The sequence below is a fragment of the Lepidochelys olivacea genome (genome assembly GCF_965140295.1).
Source record: "Lepidochelys olivacea isolate rLepOli2 genome assembly, chromosome: 28".
Classification (NCBI taxonomy): domain Eukaryota; kingdom Metazoa; phylum Chordata; order Testudines; family Cheloniidae; genus Lepidochelys; species Lepidochelys olivacea.
Genome location: NC_140438.1, coordinates 678,466 through 694,755, shown reverse-complemented (window position 1 = coordinate 694,755; position 16,290 = coordinate 678,466). Strand labels below are relative to the sequence as shown.

The 16,290-nt window shown below is 73.3% G+C and overlaps 2 protein-coding genes across 5 annotated transcripts; one reads left to right on the top strand and one right to left on the bottom strand.

The window, feature by feature from the left end:
• Nucleotides 1-25: 25 nt before the first annotated feature.
• Nucleotides 26-6,190, top strand: LOC311513939 (autophagy-related protein 16-1-like; the record flags this gene model as incomplete). Of its 2 annotated transcripts, XM_084616144.1 has the most annotated exons (9): nucleotides 26-128; nucleotides 579-660; nucleotides 3,634-3,709; nucleotides 3,787-3,860; nucleotides 3,968-4,177; nucleotides 4,367-4,432; nucleotides 4,702-4,768; nucleotides 5,104-5,176; nucleotides 5,302-6,190. In XM_084616144.1, 9 exons carry the CDS (start codon nucleotides 26-28, stop codon nucleotides 5,346-5,348), a joined length of 798 nt encoding a protein of 265 aa, XP_084472270.1. In that variant the 3' UTR covers nucleotides 5,349-6,190. The 2 variants fall into 2 exon arrangements, with proteins under 2 accessions (XP_084472270.1, XP_084472271.1); XM_084616145.1 differs by lacking the exon at nucleotides 4,367-4,432.
• On the bottom strand, nucleotides 5,846-13,256 carry ARRB2 (arrestin beta 2). Of its 3 annotated transcripts, XM_084616141.1 has the most exons (14): nucleotides 13,161-13,256; nucleotides 12,879-12,939; nucleotides 12,639-12,683; nucleotides 11,323-11,519; nucleotides 10,144-10,203; nucleotides 9,927-9,994; nucleotides 9,357-9,492; nucleotides 8,882-8,966; nucleotides 8,580-8,652; nucleotides 7,872-8,009; nucleotides 7,308-7,391; nucleotides 7,132-7,211; nucleotides 6,828-6,882; nucleotides 5,846-6,517 (listed from the first exon to the last, which is right to left on the bottom strand). In XM_084616141.1, the coding sequence occupies exons 1-14, from the start codon at nucleotides 13,239-13,241 to the stop codon at nucleotides 6,424-6,426; spliced, it is 1,257 nt and encodes a 418-aa protein (XP_084472267.1). In that variant the 5' UTR covers nucleotides 13,242-13,256; the 3' UTR covers nucleotides 5,846-6,423. The 3 variants fall into 3 exon arrangements, with proteins under 3 accessions (XP_084472267.1, XP_084472269.1, XP_084472268.1); XM_084616143.1 differs by lacking the exons at nucleotides 9,927-9,994; nucleotides 11,323-11,519; nucleotides 12,639-12,683; nucleotides 12,879-12,939; nucleotides 13,161-13,256 and having other exon boundaries at nucleotides 5,859-6,517; nucleotides 10,144-10,162; XM_084616142.1 differs by lacking the exons at nucleotides 10,144-10,203; nucleotides 11,323-11,519; nucleotides 12,639-12,683; nucleotides 12,879-12,939; nucleotides 13,161-13,256 and having other exon boundaries at nucleotides 5,859-6,517; nucleotides 9,910-9,928.
• Nucleotides 13,257-16,290: the final 3,034 nt, after the last annotated feature.

Genomic DNA, 16,290 nt, shown 5'->3' with positions numbered 1-16,290 from the left:
CGCCGGCGCACGTGACCCGGAAGCGATGGAGGGGGCGGGGCCCGGCCCGGCCTGGAGGCGCCACGTGCGCCGGGAGCTAGAGCGGCGGGAGCGCGAGACGCGGCGGCTGCGGGGCCTGGTGCAGAGCCGTGAGCCGGGGGGGCGGGGCCTCAGCGGGGGGGCGGGGCCTGGTGCAGAGTCGAGAGCGGGGGGGCGGGGCCGAGCAGTGAGTGGGGGGCGGGGCCTCAGCGGGGGGCGGGGCCTGGGTCCGAGCCGTGAGCGGGGGCCGGGGCCTGGTGCAGAGCCGGGGGCGGGGCCTCAGCTGGGGGCGGGGCCTGGGGCCAAGCCGTGAGCGGGGGCGGGGCCTGGTACAGGGCCCTGAGCGGGGGCGGGGCCTCGGCTGGGGGCGGGGCCTGGGGCAGAGTCGTGAGCGGGGGGCGGGGCCTCCGGCCGAGCAGGGGTGGGGCCAGTCGCACAGCGGGGGGCGGAGCCTCAGGTGGGAAATCCAGAGGCCTGACCCCGCCCCCACGCCCCTCCCAGAGCCAAGGAGGGAACCCAGGCGTCCGGGCTCCCAGCCCCTCCCCCTCCTTCCCCTACAGATGAGAGACTCTCGGAGCGCCGGGACCTGGAGCGGCTGTTGGCAGAGACCCTCCGGCTGGAGCCGGGGCCCCAGGCACCCAGGTGGAGCCGGGGCCACCACCCCCTGCTCCGGGGGCTGCGGGTCGGGAGCGGGGGGCAGGGCTGGGGGCTGGCAGGGGCTGCGGGTCGGGAGTGGGGGGCACCGGCAGGGCTGGGGGGGCAGGGCTGGGGGCCGTGGGTCGGGAGTGGGGGGCACCGGCAGGGCTGGGGGGGCAGGGCTGGGGGCCGTGGGTCGGGAGTGGGGGGCACCGGCAGGGCTGGGGGCTGGCAGGGGCTGGGGGTCGGGAGTGGGGGGCACCGGCAGGGCAGGGGGCCGTGGGTCGGGAGTGAGGGGCGCTGGGGGGGCAGGGCTGGGGGCTGGCAGGGGCTGGGGGTCGGGAGTGAGGGGCACCGGCAGGGCTGGGGGCCGTGGGTCGGGAGTGGGGGGCACTGGCAGGGCTGGGGGCCGTGGGTCGGGAGTGGGGGGCACCGGCAGGGCTGGGGGCTGCGAGTCGGGAGTGGGGGGCACCGGCAGGGCTGGGGGGGGCAGGGCTGGGGGCTGTGGGTCGGGAGTGGGGGGCACCAGCAGGGCTGGGGGGGCAGGGCTGGGGGCTGCGAGTCGGGAGTGGGGGGCACTGGCAGGGCTGGGGGCCGTGGGTCGGGAGTGAGGGGCACCGGCAGGGCTGGGGGGGCAGGGCTGGGGGCTGCGAGTCGGGAGTGGGGGGCACTGGCAGGGCTGGGGGGGCAGGGCTGGGGGCTGCGAGTCGGGAGTGGGGGGCACTGGCAGGGCTGGGGGCCGTGGGTCGGGAGTGAGGGGCACCGGCAGGGCTGGGGGGGCAGGGCTGGGGGCTGCGAGTCGGGAGTGGGGGGCACTGGCAGGGCTGGGGGGGCAGGGCTGGGGGCTGCGAGTCGGGAGTGGGGGGCAGGGCTGGGGGCTGGCAGGGGGCTGTGGGTCGGGAGTGGGGGGCACCGGCAGGGCTGGGGGCTGCGAGTCGGGAGTGGGGGGCACTGGCAGGGCTGGGGGGGCAGGGCTGGGGGCTGCGAGTCGGGAGTGGGGGGCACCGGCAGGGCTGGGGGGGCAGGGCTGGGGGCTGCGAGTCGGGAGTGGGGGGCACCGGCAGGGCTGGGGGGGCAGGGCTGGGGGCTGCGAGTCGGGAGTGGGGGGCAGGGCTGGGGGCTGGCAGGGGGCCGTGGGTCGGGAGTGAGGGGCACCAGCAGGGCTGGGGGGGCAGGGCTGGGGGCTGCGAGTCGGGAGTGGGGGGCACCGGCAGGGCTGGGGGCTGCGAGTCGGGAGTGGGGGGCACTGGCAGGGCTGGGGGCCGTGGGTCGGGAGTGAGGGGCACCAGCAGGGCTGGGGGGGCAGGGCTGGGGGCTGCGAGTTGGGAGTGGGGGGCACTGGCAGGGCTGGGGGCCGTGGGTCGGGAGTGGGGGGCACCGGCAGGGCTGGGGGGGCAGGGCTGGGGGCTGCGAGTCGGGAGTGGGGGGCACTGGCAGGGCTGGGGGCCGTGGGTCGGGAGTGGGGGGCACCGGCAGGGCTGGGGGGGCAGGGCTGGGGGCCGTGGGTCGGGAGTGGGGGGCACCGGCAGGGCTGGGGGCTGGCAGGGGCTGGGGGTCGGGAGTGGGGGGCACCGGCAGGGCAGGGGGCCGTGGGTCGGGAGTGAGGGGCGCTGGGGGGGCAGGGCTGGGGGCTGGCAGGGGCTGGGGGTCGGGAGTGAGGGGCACCGGCAGGGCTGGGGGCCGTGGGTCGGGAGTGGGGGGCACTGGCAGGGCTGGGGGCCGTGGGTCGGGAGTGGGGGGCACCGGCAGGGCTGGGGGCTGCGAGTCGGGAGTGGGGGGCACCGGCAGGGCTGGGGGGGGCAGGGCTGGGGGCTGTGGGTCGGGAGTGGGGGGCACCAGCAGGGCTGGGGGGGCAGGGCTGGGGGCTGCGAGTCGGGAGTGGGGGGCACTGGCAGGGCTGGGGGCCGTGGGTCGGGAGTGAGGGGCACCGGCAGGGCTGGGGGGGCAGGGCTGGGGGCTGCGAGTCGGGAGTGGGGGGCACTGGCAGGGCTGGGGGGGCAGGGCTGGGGGCTGCGAGTCGGGAGTGGGGGGCACTGGCAGGGCTGGGGGCCGTGGGTCGGGAGTGAGGGGCACCGGCAGGGCTGGGGGGGCAGGGCTGGGGGCTGCGAGTCGGGAGTGGGGGGCACTGGCAGGGCTGGGGGGGCAGGGCTGGGGGCTGCGAGTCGGGAGTGGGGGGCAGGGCTGGGGGCTGGCAGGGGGCTGTGGGTCGGGAGTGGGGGGCACCGGCAGGGCTGGGGGCTGCGAGTCGGGAGTGGGGGGCACTGGCAGGGCTGGGGGGGCAGGGCTGGGGGCTGCGAGTCGGGAGTGGGGGGCACCGGCAGGGCTGGGGGGGCAGGGCTGGGGGCTGCGAGTCGGGAGTGGGGGGCACCGGCAGGGCTGGGGGGGCAGGGCTGGGGGCTGCGAGTCGGGAGTGGGGGGCAGGGCTGGGGGCTGGCAGGGGGCCGTGGGTCGGGAGTGAGGGGCACCAGCAGGGCTGGGGGGGCAGGGCTGGGGGCTGCGAGTCGGGAGTGGGGGGCACCGGCAGGGCTGGGGGCTGCGAGTCGGGAGTGGGGGGCACTGGCAGGGCTGGGGGCCGTGGGTCGGGAGTGAGGGGCACCAGCAGGGCTGGGGGGGCAGGGCTGGGGGCTGCGAGTTGGGAGTGGGGGGCACTGGCAGGGCTGGGGGCCGTGGGTCGGGAGTGGGGGGCACCGGCAGGGCTGGGGGGGCAGGGCTGGGGGCTGCGAGTCGGGAGTGGGGGGCACTGGCAGGGCTGGGGGCCGTGGGTCGGGAGTGGGGGGCACCGGCAGGGCTGGGGGGGCAGGGCTGGGGGCCGTGGGTCGGGAGTGGGGGGCACCGGCAGGGCTGGGGGGGCAGGGCTGGGGGCTGCGAGTCGGGAGTGGGGGGCAGGGCTGGGGGCTGGCAGGGGGCTGTGGGTCGGGAGTGGGGGGCACCGGCAGGGCTGGGGGGGGCTCTGACCCACTCCCCCTTTATGCCCCCCAGGGCCCCCCTGGAGCTGGCGTCTCTGCGGCTGCAGCACGCGGTCGAGCTGGCAGAGCTGCGGGGGGCTCAGGAGGAGGTGAGCCGGGGGGGGCGCTGTGGGGGGGGAGCAGCATCCGTGGGACTAACCCCCCCCCGTGTCTCCCCCCCCCGTAGCTGGCCCAGAGCGTGGCCCACCTGAGCGATGCCCTGAACCGCAGCGAGGCCGAATGCCAGGAGCACCGGGCCAGGTGAGCCCCCAATCCCCCCCCACCCCGTCCCCCCCCCACGGCCCTCTGGGGCCCCCCCCATCCCGCCCCGTCCTCGGGGGCTCTAACGCCGGCGTGTGTCTGCCCAGGGCGGGGCGCTGTGCCCGGGAGCTGGCGGGGCTCGCGGGGCGCTGCCAGGAGCTGCAGGCCCGGCTGTGGGAGCGGGGCCAGGAGGCCGAGGGGCTGCGGGCGGCCCTGGGGGCGGCGCTGCGGGCCCGGGACCAGCTGGAGGCCCGGTGGGTGCAGGAGAAGCAGCTGGAGGCCCAGAGGGTGAACGAGACCAATGCCCGGGAGGAGAGGTGAGCCCCACGGCCCCCCTAGGGCCACCTGCCCTGAGCACCGACAGCCTGCGCAAGGAGAGGAGGGCTGGGCAGCCCCCTGTGCCCCCCCAGGCTGGGCACCCCCCTGTGCCCCCCCAGGCTGGGCACCCCCCTGTGCCCCCCCAGGCTGGGCACCCCCCTACCGGTCTGTCTGTGCCCCGCCCGCAGGTACCAGAACCAGGTGTCCCGGCTGCGCCAGAAGCTGGAGAGGCTACGGCTGGGAGCAGCGGCTGGGTAACGACCCCCCCCATTTCGTGCCTCCACCCTCCTGCCTTGGCATGGCCCCCCCTTTCCCCATGGACATCACCCCCGCCCCCCAGATACCCCGCGCTCAGATTCCCTCCGCCCCCGCCACGCCCAGCTGGGCTGGTGGCTGCCCGGACACCCCACCCCAGAGACAGCTGCATTTGGGGGCCTGGCGAGCAACCCTCCCCCGGGCAGGCCCAGGCTGGGAGGGAGGGGCAGGGTGTGCACCCCTAAATTAACACCCTTTCCCCCTCCAGACCCCCCTGGCTGGCCGCTGAGCTGGTGACGAGCGAAAGCAGCTGTAACACGTCCTGCGAGGAGCTGGTGAGTGGGGGCTGGGGGGTCAGAGCAGGGGGGGCTGGGAGCCCGGACACCTGGGTTCTCTCCCCGGCTCTGGGAGGGCAGGGGGGGCTGGGAGCCCGGACTCCTGGGTTCTCTCCCCAGCTCTGGGAGGGCAGGGGGGGCTGGGAGCCCGGACTCCTGGGTTCTCTCCTGGCTCCGGGAGAGCAGTGGGGGCTGGGAGCCCGGACTCCTGGGTTCTCTCCCCAGCTCTGGGAGGGCAGTGGGGGCTGGGAGCCAGGACTCCTGGGTTCTGTCCCCAGGGTCAGGAGGATTGTGGGGTCCCAGGGGTCTCACTGTTTCTCTTCTGTCCCCCCCAGGCAGTGGTGGGGCTGGGCCCCAGGGGCAGCTCATCCCCTGGGAGAGGAGGAGAAATGGAGGGTGAAGGACCAGGTAAGAGGGGGAGACCAGTGAGGCCCCTGGTCGCCCCCCCCCGCACTGTGAGCACCCCCTGCTGGCCCCCTTTCTCCCAGCTGGGTTTTCACCCACATTGTCCCCCCGCCCCTTTGTTGTTCCAGACCCGGCGCCCGGACCCGCTGCGGAGCTGGACAGAGATGCCCCCTAAGCAGCTGCACCGGGGACCCCCCGCTCCTGGGAACATTGGGAGGGGAGGGGTCTGGCATAGATCTCCCCCCCCCCCCCCAAGGCTCATTAACCCAGCCCTTGTATGCAAACGCTGCCTTGTGCTGATGTCCACATTTGAATATGCATTGTGCTCATTTGCATAAATGCTCCCTGTCCCCTGGAGAGGCTGCCTGGTGTGTACCCCCCCACGCGGGGGCGCTCTAGCCCTGCGGAGCTGCTCTCTAGGGTTGTGGGGCCACTGTCTAGGCCTAAGGCTGTGGGGGGGCCCACTCTACAGCTGGGGGCGGCTACACTCTAGCCCAGATCTCTGTGGTCAGGGATCCCTGGCATCCTCTGTAGCCGAGATGCGCCCACCTCTGGGGCGGGGCGGCTGGCGCCAAGCTCTGCGACACGAACCACCCCAGACACCAGTTGATATTTTCTTTACTTGGCCCAGGGCTCTGCGAGAGCCGCCCCCCACCTCCCGCCCTACATATGGCTACAGCGCGACTGTCACAAAACCCCAAAATCCCCGACCCCCAGCACGAGCATCCGCAGGCCCCCACCCAGGGGGGGCGCCAGGTCCTGACTCCACCCACACCAGGCAGGGGCCCCCAGAGCAGATATGGGGGGCAGGGGCCCCCCAGAATGAAAACAGGTGTAAAAGTCCACGGATAGATGAACAGGGGCCGTGGGCGTCTAAGCAGCAATAATGCCCAGAGAGGAGTCCAGTGCTTTTCACTGGGGGGGGTTGTGGGGGGAGCTGCCCCCCCAGGAGTGGGGGGCAGGGGTTACCCCTTCCAGAGCTCAGGAGGGGAGCAATGGTTAAAATCTTGGGGGGGGGAGAAAAAGGGACCCCCAAGTTAATGACATTTAAAAGCCAGACCTGGGTTCTGGGGGCCCCCCTGTACAGCAGTGAGATAGGGGGCTTAGTGGGGACCCCCCCTCACCGGGGGGGCAACGCAGCATAAAAAGCCTAAACAGACACAGTTAAAATCCACACACCCCCAATCAAGGGCCAGGCCCCAGCTCTGCTACGGGGAGGGGGGGTCAGCTGCCCAGCTCCCTCCCCACCCTCAGAAATGGTCATCGTCCTGGTCGTCCTTGACTTCCCCCTTGAGCCGCAGGCGGGCGAAATCCTCGAAGACGATGTCATCGTCCTGGCCATAGCTGAGGGGTGGGACGGATGTGGGGTTAAGGAGGGGGGCTGCTCCCTGGCCCCACCCCCCCCAACCAGCCTGCATGAGGCAGTCCCGCACATGTGGGACCCCCAGGGGACACTGGGGGTGGGGACTGGTCCCTGCCCCAATTTAGGACCCCACCCCCCTGCTGCTCTGGGGATACACCCCTCTTATCCCCCATTTATTGGGGCAGACACGGATAAAGCTACCCTAGTCCCTCCCCACAGGCCCCTCCCCAACACCGGGGTGCGGCCGGGGGGACTCCCTGGGAGGTGTGGGGGACATGGGGGGGCTCTTACTGGGTTTCAAATTCGATGAGGTTGGTGTCGACGGGCACGTCCATCTCTGGGACAACTGCAGGGAGGGGAGAAAAAATCATTAATCCTCCCCGCCAGGCAACCTGGTGCCCCTCGCCCAGCGCCGAGATGCGCCCACCTCTGGGGCGGGGCGGCCGGTGACCCAGGGACCCCTCGCCTGGCGCTGAGATGCGGCCACCTCTGGGGCGGGGCGGCCGGTGACCCGGGGACCCCTCGCCTGGCGCAGAGATGCGCCCACCTCTGGGGCGGGGCACTGGGTGACCCAGGGGCTCTGTTTAACCCTTACCTGACTGGGGCCGTGCCAGTGCGAACGCCTCGCGGGGCTCGGGGTGCATTAGGACGAAGGGCAGCTCCACGGACACATCGCTGCGGGGAGAGCGAAGGGGACAGTGAGAGGGGGGCAGGGTTAAGGGGAAACCGGGGGTAGGGGGGGCAAGACGGGACATGTGAGCAGGTACTTACCCCCCCCGCAAGACAACCAGCTTCACCTTCACACGGTACGAGACCAGAATCCCCAGCACCTCCTTGTTCGCCCCCTCCTTGACTCTGAAACAGAGCGCGGGGTCGGAATGCGCCCACCTCTGGGGCGGGGCGGCCGGCACCCCGGGGTCCCCTCGCCCGGCCCCGAGACGCGGCCACTTCTGGGGCGGGGCGGCCGGGGGCCCAGGGTCCCCTTGCCCAGTGCCGAGACGCGGCCACCTCTGGGGCAGGGCGGCCGGGCCCCGAGACGCGGCCATCTCTGGGGCGGGGCAGCCGGGGGCCCAGGGTCCCCTCGCCTGGCGCCAAGACGCGGCCACCTCTGGGGCAGGGCAGCCGGGGACCCGGCCCCGAGACGCGGCCACCTCTGGGGCGGGGCAGCCGGGGGCCCAGGGTCCCCTCGCCCGGCGCCAAGACGCGGCCACCTCTGGGGCAGGGCAGCCGGGGACCCGGCCCCGAGACGCGGCCACCTCTGGGGCGGGGCGGCCGGGGACCCGGCGATGGGCCCAGGGAATGGGTGTAGACGCGCCCCCCCGGAGCCCCCCTCACATGGTGCTGGAGGCCAGGTTGGTGTCCTCGTGTTTGAGTTTCCCGTCCAGCGCCAGGCCCCGCTTCTCCCGGTTCTGGCTCAGCAGCGGCGTCAGGGTGTAAACCCGGCAGAACGTGGAGCTGGGCGACACCTGGTCACTGGGCGCAGAGCGGGTGGGGGGTGAGCGGGCGGGACCCCAACTAATCAGGGACCCCCCCCACGCCACCCCCGGGCCCCCGGCCAGGGCCCCTCCCCCCACGCCACCCCCGGGCCCCCGGCCAGGGCCCCTCCCCCCACGCCACCCCCGGGCCCCCAGCCAGGGCCCCTCCCCCCCACGCCACCCCCGGGCCCCCGGCCAGGGCCCCTCCCCCCCACGCCACCCCCGGGCCCCTCCCCGGGCCCCCGGCCAGCGACCTTCCCCCCCACGCCACCCCCGGGCCCCCGGCCAGCGACCTTCCCCCCCACGCCACCCCCGGGCCCCCGGCCAGCGACCTTCCCCCCCACGCCACCCCCGGGCCCCCGGCCAGGGCCCCCCCCCACGCCACCCCCGGGCCCCTCCCCGCGCCCCTGGCCAGCAACCCTCCCCCCCACGCCACCCCCGGGCCCCTCCCCAGGCCCCCGGCCAGGGACCCCCCCCCAAAGGGCCAGGTTGTTCCTCCAGGACCCCCCCAGTGCAGCCCCAGCCCTGCGCCCACCCCGGGTCTCTGTGCCGGGGGGGGGTCACTCACTCTTGCTCGGTCTGGGCCACCGGACACTTGTACTGGGCCGTGCTAAAGAGGCAGATGTCTGCGTATTGTCGCACTGCGGGGGGGGAGGGGGGGGGATCAGAGGGGGGGCACAGGCAGTCCCCCCCCCGACATGCTGCCCCCCCCCGGCCCAGGGCCCTAACCTCCCCAGTGCAGGGGGTGCATATCTCCCCCCCGTACATGACCCCCCCCAAGTGTACAACCTCCCCTACTCCCCCCAGCACGCGTCTGCCCCCATCAGCCCCCCCCACGTACAATCCACCCCCCTGCCCCCCAGGACGCACCCGAAACTTTGATCTTCTTCACGCTCTTGCTGGAGTTGTTCGTCACGTGGACGTTCACGCTGATGGGCTCCCCGTGGTAATAGAGCTGGGGGGTCACACCGGGGGGGGGGTCAGTGCGAGGCCCCCCCAGTACCTTCCCCCCCCGCGTCAGGGCCCCACAGCCTCCCCCCGTCCACGTCCCATCCCCCAGATCCAGCTCCCCGTGCCCCCCAGATCCCTCCCACGTCCCGTCCCCCGGATCCAGCTCCCCGTGCCCCCCAGATCCCTTCCCCCAGATCCAGCTCCCCGTGCCCCCCGCGGACCCCCAGATCCTCCCCACGTCCCGTCCCCCAGATCCAGCTCCCCGTGCCCCCCAGATCCCTTCCCCCAGATCCCTTCCCCCAGATCCAGCTCCCTGTGCCCCCCACAGCTCCCCAGATCCCCCCCACGTCCTGTCCCCCGGATCCAGCTCCCTGCGCCCCCTCCAGCCCCCCACCTCCTTGTCCAGCGAGGCCTCCAGGTGCAGGGACCGGTCCGACATGAGGAAGTGCCGGGTGGTCTCGGCCGTGGGCTGGGGGCCTGGCTTCTCGGGGGCGTACTGCACCTTCCGGATCACCAGCCGCACCGAGTTCCTGGGGGAGAGGGGAGTCAGAGCCCGCCAGGACGCCTGGGTTCTCTCCCCGGCTCCGGGAGGGGAGTGGGGCCTGGTGGGTCAGAGCAGGGGGGGGGCTGGGAGCCAGGACGCCTGGGTTCTCTCCCTGGCTCTGGGAGGGGAGTGGGGCCTGGTGGGTCAGAGCAGGGGGGGCTGGGAGCCCGGACACCTGGGTTCTCTCCCGGCTCTGGGAGGGGAGTGACGGCTGGTGGGTCAGAGCAGGGGGGACTGGGAGCCAGGACTCCTGGGTTCTCGCTCTGGGAGGGGAGTGGGGGCTGGTGGGTTAGAGCGGGGGGGGCTCGGAGCCCGGACTCCTGGGTTCTCTCCCCGGCTCTGGGAGGGCAGGGGGTCTCGCTCGCTGCCTGTCTGCAGCCTCGGCTGCGCGCGGGGGGCTCACCCTGGGGTCTCCGGTACCTTTTGTGAATCTTTTCTTCCAGGGATTTAGCACAGAAAGCTCGGATCTCAAAATCGACCCCGCACGCCTGAGAGTGTGGGAAAGACCCCATGAGCCTGGCGCCCCTCCCTCCCGACCCACAGCCCCCCCCCAGGCCTGCCGGGGCCCCTCCCTCCCGACCCACAGCCCCCCCCCAGGCCTGCCGGGGCCCCTCCCTCCCGACCCCCGCGTCCGTACCTTGCCCGTGTCCTCTGGGCCGGGCTGGAGCGTCACGGAGCAGGGCAGGTTCTGTGGGATCTGAGACACAGGGTGTATTAAATGGGGTTCCCCAGTGGGCGGGGTCTCACCGTGCCGGCGAAGGGGGGGGCCTTGGGGGATTTAGGGGACCCAGGGGGAGGGTCTCACCGTGACGGCGAAGGGGGGGGGTCTCACCGTGACGGCGAAGGGGGGGATTTAGGGGCGGGGGGTCTCACCGTGAAGGCGAAGGGGGGGCGTTGGGGGGATTTAGGGGCAGGGGGTCTCACCGTGAAGGCGAAGGGGGGGGATTTAGGGGCGGGGGGTCTCACCGTGACGGCGAAGGGGGGGGTCTCACCGTGACGGCGAAGGGGGGGCGTTGGGAGGATTTAGGGGAGGGGGTCTCACCGTGAAGGCGAAGGGGGGGGATTTAGGGGCGGGGGGTCTCACCGTGAAGGCGAAGGGGGGGGATTTAGGGGCGGGGGGTCTCACCGTGAAGGCGAAGGGGGGGCGTTGGGGGGATTTAGGGGCGGGGGGTCTCACCGTGAAGGCGAAGGGGGAGCGTTGGGGGGATTTAGGGGAGGGGGGTCTCACCGTGCCGGCGAAGGGGGGGATTTAGGGGAGGGGGGTCTCACCGTGAAGGCGAAGGGGGAGCGTTGGGGGGGGATTTAGGGACGGGGGTCTCACCATGAAGGCGAAGGAGGGGGTCTCACCGTGCCGGCGAAGGGGGGAGCGTTGGGGGGATTTAGGGGAGGGGGGTCTCACCGTGCCGGCGAAGGGGGGGGTCTCACCGTGAAGGCGAAGGGGGGGATTTAGGGACGGGGGTCTCACCGTGAAGGCGAAGGGGGGAGCGTTGGGGGGATTTAGGGGAGGGGGGTCTCACCGTGCCGGCGAAGGGGGGGGGTCTCACCGTGAAGGCGAAGGGGGGGATTTAGGGACGGGGGTCTCACCGTGAAGGCGAAGGGGGGAGCGTTGGGGGGATTTAGGGACGGGGGTCTCACCGTGCCGGCGAAGGGGGGGGCGTTGGGGGGGATTTAGGGACGGGGTCTCACCGTGCCGGCGAAGGGGGGGGCGTTGGGGGGGATTTAGGGACGGGGGTCTCACCGTGCCGGCGAAGGGGGGGGCGTTGGGGGGGATTTAGGGACGGGGGTCTCACCGTGCCGGCGAAGGGGGGGGTCTCACCGTGAAGGCGAAGGGGTGGGCGTTGGGCCCCAGCTTGCGCAGCAGCCGCTCCTGCAGGCGGGTGGGGGGGCGCCGTTCCTCGGGCGGGGGGGGCACGGCCTGGCAGGTGGCCGCGAACAGGTCCTTGCGGAACGACAGGCCCAGCACGTCCAGGTCCTCGCGCCCGTAGCGGAAGGCGCAGGTCAGCGTCACAAACACTGCGGGGCGGGAGGAGGGACGGGACACAAGGTGGGGGGGTGAGGGGAGGGGCCTCGGCCAGCTCCGCCCCCCCCCACTCTCTCCCGGGGAAGCCGAGAGGGGGCGACCGGAGCGGGACGTTTTCACGGCCCGGGGGGGTGGGGGTGGGGGGTTTCGGCGCCACGGCGCGTGCGCACAGTTCCTGCCCCCCGCAGATTTCTTCGCCTCCCCGCAGCGAAAGGCCGTGGGGAAGCCGCGAGAGCGGTCACGTGGCCCCCCCCAGCCCCAGTGGTATGTTTCGGGGGGCCCAGGGCCGGCGGCAGGGAGGCGAATCACTGTGGGGCAGGGGGCGGGACTGGGAAAGACCCGGCTGGTCGTCCCAGCTGGGCTGGGCTGGGGGGGGGGGGGGACGCGACTTCCTCGTTCCCTGCACGGCATCCGGGGTGGGGTCGAACCCACCCCACATTGCTCCCCCCGGCTGCAGGAAGCTCTGCAAACTCTCCACCCCCCACTTCCTGCACCCACGGCTCCTCAGCTGCAAGGGGGAGGGATCCCTGTACAGGGAGCTGCTGCCCCGTGTGTCCAGACCCCCTCCTCCCCAGACCCTCCCGCCGAGCGCCCCCCCCCGCCCGATGAGCCGCCCACACCCAGATCCCCAGCCCACAGAGCCCCCCACAGCCAGGCCCCCTGCCGAGCTCTATCCCCCCCCCCCGCCCGCAGAGTCCCAGGGCTGTTGCCCCGAGAACCCCCCGACAAGCCCCTGTGCGGGGGGGAGGGGGAGCTGCAGGGGGTCTCCCACCTCCGTGCAGCCCATGGCCTGGGCTCCCCAGCGCCAGGCTGGAGCCTCCCCATTTAGTTGCCAGATGAAAGGTGCAGAACGTCCTTTTGCTGCGGGGAGGCGAAGAAATCTGCGGGGGGGGGGGGGGGCACGAACTCTGCGCACGCGTCATGGCGCACCCCCCCCCCCCGAGACCGGTGTCCTTTTCCCATGGGCATTACTTTGCTCCTGGCTCCTTTCCCCCGGGACGCTGACAGCCCCGGGGGGGGGCTGAACGATCAGGTCTGGGTCAAATGAGGGGGTGGAGCCAGGAATGCCCCCGAACCCCACTGGGGCAGAGCCGCCCTACGCCCCTTCTTACCTTTCCGATCCTTCAGGTACTCAGGGTCCACCAGCACCACGCCATCTGCACGGGAACCGGGGCGGCGGTAAGAACGGGGACAGGACCCCACTTCCCCCTAGTTATCCGCAAGCCCCACCGCCTGCCCCCCAGAGCCACCTGCCCCCCCAAACCCCAGCCCCCCACTACTCCCCAGAGCCACCCCAGCCCTCCTTTCCCCAATCCCCATGGCCAGCCCCCCAGCTCCCCGCCTCAACTCACCCACAGGGTCCACCCGGTCCAGGTGATCCACGAAGTCCCGCTTGCCCAGATAGACGGTGAGCTGTGGGGACAGATGGACATGGGGGTCGGGGGGGGGAGACGGACAAGGGGGTCGGGGGGCACATGCCCCCCCCTTCCGCAGGGAACTGGCCCCTTCACAGCACCCCGGGAGGGGACCGGTCCCAGCTCGGCGGAGGGGGTCTCCCAGCTCAAGGCTCCTCTGATGCAGGTTGCCAGAGCCCCCCAAGTAACGCCCCCCAGGCCCCTGCTGCCCCCAGTTACCTGGGTCCCCAGCTGTTTCCTGAACACCTGGAGGCCTCGGGACACCTCGCAGCAAATCCTGTCCAGCTCGAGGGGCTCCATGGCCCCCCCGACGCGCCCCCTGCCCCCTTCCGGAGCCTGTTTATCGGCCGGCTCCCAACTCCCCCCCACACGCCCGGGACTCTGCTGGGGGGCCCCCAGGGACAGGGGAAGCCAATCAGGAGGCGGGGGGGGGCAGGTGCGTGGAGACCCAATGTAAACAAACCGTCGCTGGGGGGTGGGGTGGGGGAGGGTTAACCCTTTGCTACCCGGAGCTGACGGGGTCCGTCTCCCCACACCAGAACCTGAGGCGACCTCCCCGTTCCCCCCCAAATACCATGGAGCAGAGACCCCCCCCAACACACACCCCCCTCCACACACACTCTCCTGGGCCCAGCCTCCGCCGCCCCCAGGTTCTCTGTGCACAAGCCGTGCGAGGACTGGGCGCTCACTAGCGCGTGCAAAGACCCGTGCAACGGGGGGAGAACAGGATCCCCGAGTCAGCGTATGAGGGAGGAAACCAGGCAGGGGAGGGATCGCAACAGGAAACCAAAGGGGGGGAGCAACCATGTCACACACCCACAGCCCGAGGCTGGGGGGGGGGGCAGGGGCTGCGGGTCGGGAGTGAGGGGCTCCGGCAGGGCTGGGGGGGCAGGGGCTGTGGGTCGGGAGGGAGGGGCACCGGCGAAGCTGGGGGAGCAGAGCTGGGCTGGCAGGGGGCTGCGGGTCGGGAGTGAGGGGCACCGGCAGGGCTGGAGGGGGCAGGGGCTGTGGGTCGGGAGGGAGGGGCACCGGCAAAGCTGGGGGAGCAGAGCTGGGCTGGCAGGGGGCTGCGGGTCGGGAGTGAGGGACTCCGGCAGGGCTGGGGGGGGGCAGGGGCTGCGGGTCGGGAGGGAGGGGCACCAGCAAGAGCTGGGGGGGGTAGGGGGACGGGGGGCACAGGCAGGGACTGGGGGGGCACCGGGCTGTCACTCACCTTGCAGTTGGGACTCGATTTCTTGAAGACCCTGGGGGAGGAATCGGGGGGGAGACGGGTCAGAATCGACTGGTAGAAACCCCCCCCCAAAAACCCAACGTCCCCCGGGGCTGACCTTTGACCCCTGACCCCCCCAGCAGAGGGTTTAACTCTTGGGGGGGCATCCAACACCCCCCCAGCTCAAGGCTAAGCTGGTTGCCATGGAAACAGGATCCAGGCCAGGTGTCCTGGAGTCACCCCAGCAACGGGAGCCGCTGGGGGGTCGGGGGGGGGGAACGGGACACGCTTGTTCCCCCAGGAGGAGGGGGGCAGGAGCAACCCAGTCCCCCCCCAGCAACCCGTCCCTGGTCCCCCAGATACAGGCCTGACCCACACGGCCTATTTCCCGGGCGTGGGGCAGGGACCCCCCACCCCAGCCCTGGGAACCCCTCCCCCTTTGCTCCAGCCCAGAGGAGGAGCACTGATGGGAGGGTGGGGGGCCCCCCCATCTCTGCCCATGGGGGGTCCCCACTCAGCCCCGTTCTCAGCGGGGGGGGGGGCGCAGAATGGGACTCAGGACCCTCCCCCTACATTTGGTCCTGTCTGGGAGGGGCTTCAGAGCTGGTCTCCCCCCGCTCCCCCCAACCCCCAGGTTGCTATGGAAACTGCCAGGCCCAAGCCCCAGGCAGGGGGCACAGATGAGGGGACCGTGCACCGGGGAGGGGCTGCGGTGGGGGGCAGGGCTGGGCTGGGGGGCAGGGCTGAGGGGCCCGCATGGGGGGGGGCGGGGGGCGAGCAGAAGCTGGGGACACGTCTCTGACAGGACGTGGCATTTCCTGTTTTGTTTCCTCGGCAGGATACTGGGAGGAAGTCCCAGGGGGTGCGGGGGGGGGACGGGACGCCGGTGACAGCTGGGGGGGGGGTTCTCCGTGCACCCCGGCACTCCAGCGTCCTGCTACTCGGCCCCGATCCCGAGCCCCCTCCACGGCCCCTGGGGGATGGGGAGTCAGGCCCCCCCCAACACAGGTGCCCGCACAAGGAGCCGCTCCGCCCCAGAGCTGGCTGCACCTCCAGTCCGGGAGCTGCTGGGGGCCACAATGGCTGCTGCTGGTGAAGCACAGGGGGGAGGGGGCATCTGGGCCCCCCACTCCCCTCCCCCCCCCCATCTTCTCCACCCCCCTGCGAGGCAGTTACTGATATCCGACCGCTGCGCTCTGCGGCTTTTCACTTCCTCTTTCTGACCCGCCCCGGAGCATCCCCATGGCCCCAATGGCCCCAGAGCCCAGGGCTGGGGGGGGCAGGGGCTGCGGGGCGGGAGCGAGGGGCACCGGCGGGGCTGGGGGGGGGCAGGGGCTGCGGGACGGGAGCGAGGGGCACCGGCGGGGCTGGGGGGGGGGCAGGGGCTGCGGGGACGGGAGCGAGGGGCACCGGCGGGGCTGGGGGGGGGGCAGGGGCTGCGGGGCGGGAGCGAGGGGCACCGGCGGGGCTGGGGGGGGGCAGGGGCTGCGGGGGCGGGAGCGAGGGGCACCGGCGGGGCTGGGGGGGGGCAGGGGGCTGCGGGGCGGGAGCGAGGGGCACCGGCGGGGCTGGGGGGGGGCAGGGGCTGCGGGGCGGGAGCGAGGGGGCACCGGGCGGGGCTGGGGGGGGGGCAGGGGCTGCGGGGCGGGAGCGAGGGGCACCGGCGGGGCTGGGGGGGGGCAGGGGCTGCGGGGCGGGAGCGAGGGGCACCGGCGGGGCTGGGGGGGGGCAGGGGCTGCGGGGCGGGAGCGAGGGGCACCGGCGGGGCCTGGGGGGGGGCAGGGGCTGCGGGGCGGGAGCGAGGGGCACCGGCGGGGCTGGGGGGGGGGCAGGGGCTGCGGGGCGGGAGCGAGGGGCGGGCAGGGGCTGTGGGGCGGGAGCGAGGGGCACCGGCGGGGCTGGGGGGCGGGAGGCGAGGGGCACCGGCGGGGCTGGGGGGCGGGAGCGAGGGGCACCGGGGCGGGAGCGAGGGGCTCCGGCGGGGCTGGGGGGGGACCCCAGGGGGTAACAGGGAGGGGCTCAGCCCCATCTCTCCTCCCCACCAACCCCTTACGGCCGGGGCAATAAACCCCAGACAATCAACGCCCTCAACAAATATCCCAGACAGGGGCCAGCCCCACCCCGGGCACCCCCCAGGGA